General features: G+C 45.5%; 1 protein-coding gene across 1 annotated transcript in view; it reads right to left on the minus strand.

Moving 5' to 3' along the window:
- HHIPL2 (HHIP like 2) overlaps positions 1-4444 on the minus strand; it is a 25821-nt gene that overhangs the window by 18909 nt on the left and 2468 nt on the right. The window contains 5 exon segments of the mRNA XM_007457025.1: positions 1674-1811; positions 2702-2804; positions 2807-3031; positions 3034-3227; positions 3229-3302. Coding sequence (XP_007457087.1) covers positions 1674-1811; positions 2702-2804; positions 2807-3031; positions 3034-3227; positions 3229-3302 — 734 coding nt within the window.

Here is a 4444-nt window from a genome sequence, read left to right on the forward strand (position 1 = left end):
ACTTGCCCTACAATTAACAATATTGTATTGCACACTTAAAATTTTTAAGAGGGTGGATCTCATGTTACGTATTCTAAATAAAATAAAATGTCACAGAACTAGAGGAGACCGCCCAAGAGAGCCTACTGATAGTTGATCGCAAGTGACAACCAAGAATCACATGGGGAGGTAATATACACACACGTACTCGCTCTATATATGCAATATATAGTGTTAAGACATCCCGATTTTTTTTTTTTTTTTGCGGTACGCGGGCCTCTCACTGTTGTGGCCTCTCCCGTTGCGGAGCAACAGGCTCCGGACGCGCAGGCTCAGCGGCCATGGCTCACGGGCCCAGCCGCTCTGTGGCATGTGGGATCTTCCCGGACCGGGGCACAAACCCGTGTCCGCTGCATTGGCAGGCGGACTCTCAACCACTGCGTCACCAGGGAAGCCCAAGACTTGCCGATTTTTGACTCAAAGAAAACTACTAGGCAAAAGTTTGATGCAGTCCTGGTCCATGTGACACGGAGCAAGTTGCAGCTTCAATTTTTCTATTTTTATAATGGGATGGTTTCTCTCAGGTTTGGTCTAATACTACGAACTTTTTAAAGGAGCTGGTTCTATTCTTCCTCATATAACAATGTCGTCAGTGGAAAGAACAGAGGCTTTTAAGAAGCTCTACCAATGACTGTGGTTCTGAGCCTCTGTTTCCTCCCTTGTAAGGCAGGGGAGGGTAACTACCTTGCAACATGGTTGTGACGTAAGGGTTAAATGAGTTATTGTGTATATAGCATGTCATGCAATTCCTGACATACAGTCGGCATTCGACATATGTTAGCTCTTTATTATTGTATGACCAACCCTAATATTTTTATTACCAGGGATAATGAGAGCCACATGCTTGCTGGGTGCAAAGGGCAAAAGGATCAGGTGTCGTTTATCTAGCTAGCACAGCCTCGTTGGGCTCCTGTGCCAGATCGTCTGAGTTTGAATTCTGGTTCTGCCACTGACTCCCTGTGTGACCTTGGACAAACTACTTTACTCCTCTCTGCCTCTATTTTCTTGTCTATAAAATGGCTATCATAATACCTACACTTCATAGAATCCATTCATTCCAAATGTATTGATGGCATGACCCTGGTGCCAGGCACTATTCTAGGTGCCGGGGATACGTCAATTAAGAAAACATATTAAACTTTTTGCCCTTGTGGTTGTCAGAATTACATGTTCAAATATACCTAAGGCTTTTAGAGCAGCACTGGACACACAGTGAGCATCCAATATATTTTAGCTCTTATTAACTAACTTCTCATGTGTCTCCACATGAGACACAGTTCCTGGAACACAGTGATCAATAATATTGTTGAGTTGAATTGAACTGGACGGTCAGATCTTGGCATAGTAAATAATGTCCCGCTAATATATATTTTTTAAAAAAATTCTGAATTCATCTCTACATGGCTCTCTGAGAGTTACATTGAGCCTCCATAATATTAATTACCAAATTACATTATGCCTGAAATGTATAGGACAGAAAACCAGATACTTTTCCCATTGCATCAACAGAGGGGGTTACATCTTATAGTAAGTGATCTGGGTTTGACCCTCTGCAGATTCCATCTCAGCAAAAACGTTACACCAGGGCTCATCCTAAATTTCAGGGACAGGGACCCAGCCTCCATCCAGCTTACTTGTTCTGAGCATTTCCAGACTTTCTGAAGGGATCCCCAGCCTGTTCTCCATCCCCAGTGAATATGTACATATAGCCATCCAGGCCAAAAAGTTGTCCACCATTATGATTTGAGGCTGGTTCTATCTCCAAAATGACTCTGGAAGGAAAAAGAAACCATGCTTTGATACAAACTGAAACAGCATCCTCTTGAGACATCCAGAAATGACTGGTCCAAGCCAGCCAAGACCTGCTTCAGAGTTCCCAAGGATCACAAAGTAGGTAGCTCAGGGGCTCTGGGACACCCCTTGTTTCCTAGTATGACTCCCTCATGGATCATTTTTCTTTCATATCCTGAATTCATGAGCTGTAGACACAGCTGGGTAACAGTCACCCTTTTCTGGGGCTCAGCCTTACTCTCTGCTCTACAAGAACTCTCAGTCCTTTCCTTCGGGCAACCACACAGGGGTCAGTCTATCACCTCTTCATGCTCTTTTCAATCCCCTAACCTGTCTATATGGGCAGAGAGAGACAAGGCAGGAAGGAGAAGGAAAAAAGGCGACATGGTTGAGTGAAAGAGCAGGAGCGTGGGGTCAGTTAGAACTGAGCCCTTCATCTGACCAGGCATCAGTAACTTAACGGCCTTGCATCACAGCTTCCTGCAAGGATGAGAATTCCCATGTTCATGGTAAAGGGTCTGGGATCTAATGGTTATGCAATAATCAGAGGCTGCTATTATATTTAATATACTGATATTATCTAAGATCATTTCTCAAACCCTTACGGCTGCCGGCCTTTGCCTACCCTCTGTAAACTCAAGACAGCATGGTTCTAGGTATAACTGTAAGGTGGGTGGCTGTAGCCATGCAGAAGCCACGGACTCAAGAAGCTAACTTGCGTTAACCTCAATAATCAACAATGACTCCTTTATCATCATTATAAGCAAGTAGCTCTAAACCCAGGAAAGCTCCCCTATATCACTTCACAGGACTGATTGGCAATATATTGAAACACAGTACACAGCTGCAGATTCTCGTGGGTATGCCTCACCTCTCCAATTTGGGATCAGCTTTGTTGGGATCTGCCCGAGAAAGCTTTATCTCTCTAATCCGGATCTTTTCGACCCTCTTCTTGCCCAGACACGAATAATATAGAACTTGCAGTTGCGGTGGAATTGGGGATGAAAAGCCAACCCCAGGAAGCCTCTCTCATGCCCCATCCAGGGAGTGGTCAGCACGATGCTCTTGAGGTCCAGGAAGGGTTGCTCCAGGCGACTCCCATCAGGCAGATAGACCCCCACCTGCTCGGCCACGAAGAGGTGACGGGTGCTGTCCCCAGCGTGGACCATGGAGACTGGGTTCCTCAGCCCGCTGGCCACAGGCAGCCCCGAGGGTCCTCGACCACCACCCCCAGGTTGCGGTTGAGATGGTCACTCCTCAGGACGTTAGGGAAGCAGTGGTCCTTGTCGGGAAGGTTGAGGAGCTGTTAGAAGCGCGCGCCATCCTTTTCATGGGATTCCTGGAGGCGGCGGTCATTGGTGAGCAGGGAGACTGCGGAGCGGCAGTTAGAGTGGAATGCAGAGGCCGGGAAGGTTCTGGAGGGGCGTCCGCAGGTTCTCGGCATCGTAGCGGTGGGCTGTGCAGGGTGAGCACTCCTGGAGAAGAGGCAGCTCAGCCCCAGCGGGACGACAGACCACGGTGGAGCTGGAACCCGTTTTTGAGCAAACAGTGGGAAAAAAGATCTGGGAAAGAACCAGGATTCTGGAGCTCCTGTTACCAACTACTGGTAAAGTTCCTCTCTGGGACCCAAATTTTCTACCCAGTTGCTGCTTCTGGAAAGCAGAAAGAAAAAAAAAAAAAAAGCCTCATATTCACTACACCATTTCTAGCATTTTAAGTTCATTCTTGACATATAGAGTTTTATTAAACGATCAATTTTTCCTAAAAAGGAGAGAGTACCAAATGTCTCCATCTTTCCCTTTATCCTAAATGCTGTGTCTGTAAGATTTAATTTCTTTTTGCACATCTGAAGCAATGTGGCGAGGGTTTTACATTTGTTGAATCTCAATGTTGGATCCGTAGTGTTAATTACTTAATTTTCTGTGCTTTTCCATCTGTTCAAAATATTGTATAATTTAAAAATAAAATGATCAAAATGAACACGCTACATCATTCCCAGAGATTAGGCATCTAGCAATTTCTTCCCTTATTTATTAAAAATATTGAAGTGTTTAATATATACAAAACACCATGCTGGGAGCCACACAAATTTAAAGTGTGGCTATGGGGCCATAGGACTGCTCTTTACAAACATACAAGGACTGTGAACCAAAGAAATATCTGCTACTTGGGCCTCCCTAAACTATAGCATTTTCTAGGAGGAAAATAGAATATTGTGGGCAGACAACCAACTCTCAATAGTGACGAAAGGCAGAGGCAAGTGAGATGAGGAAAGTAAGAAAGACCAATTTAAAGGAGGTGGTTTGGGGCTGTGGAGTAGGGCAGGGTCCTCTGGCCCAGAACCCGCTTCTGATCACTGATGCCTCCCCCAGGGCCGTCTCATTCACGTCTGTTCTCTCATCACGTAACAGAGGGACCAGCAGCGTTTCTCAGATATGTTGAGTTCCCCATTCTTTCTTATTTCAGCCCTGATTACAGACTGCAAAGCGACTTCTTGCTTATCAGGAAGAGCAGAAAAAAGAGCCCAGAGACTCACAGCATCTCTCCCTGGGCTGTTGTCTGCTTCTATTTAGGATTCGTGTCAGAGCTGCTGACAAGAAGCCATATGAACCGC

This window comes from Lipotes vexillifer, unplaced genomic scaffold (assembly GCF_000442215.2).
Source record: "Lipotes vexillifer unplaced genomic scaffold, Lipotes_vexillifer_v1.1 scaffold1675, whole genome shotgun sequence".
In the NCBI taxonomy this organism is placed as follows: domain Eukaryota; kingdom Metazoa; phylum Chordata; class Mammalia; order Artiodactyla; family Lipotidae; genus Lipotes; species Lipotes vexillifer.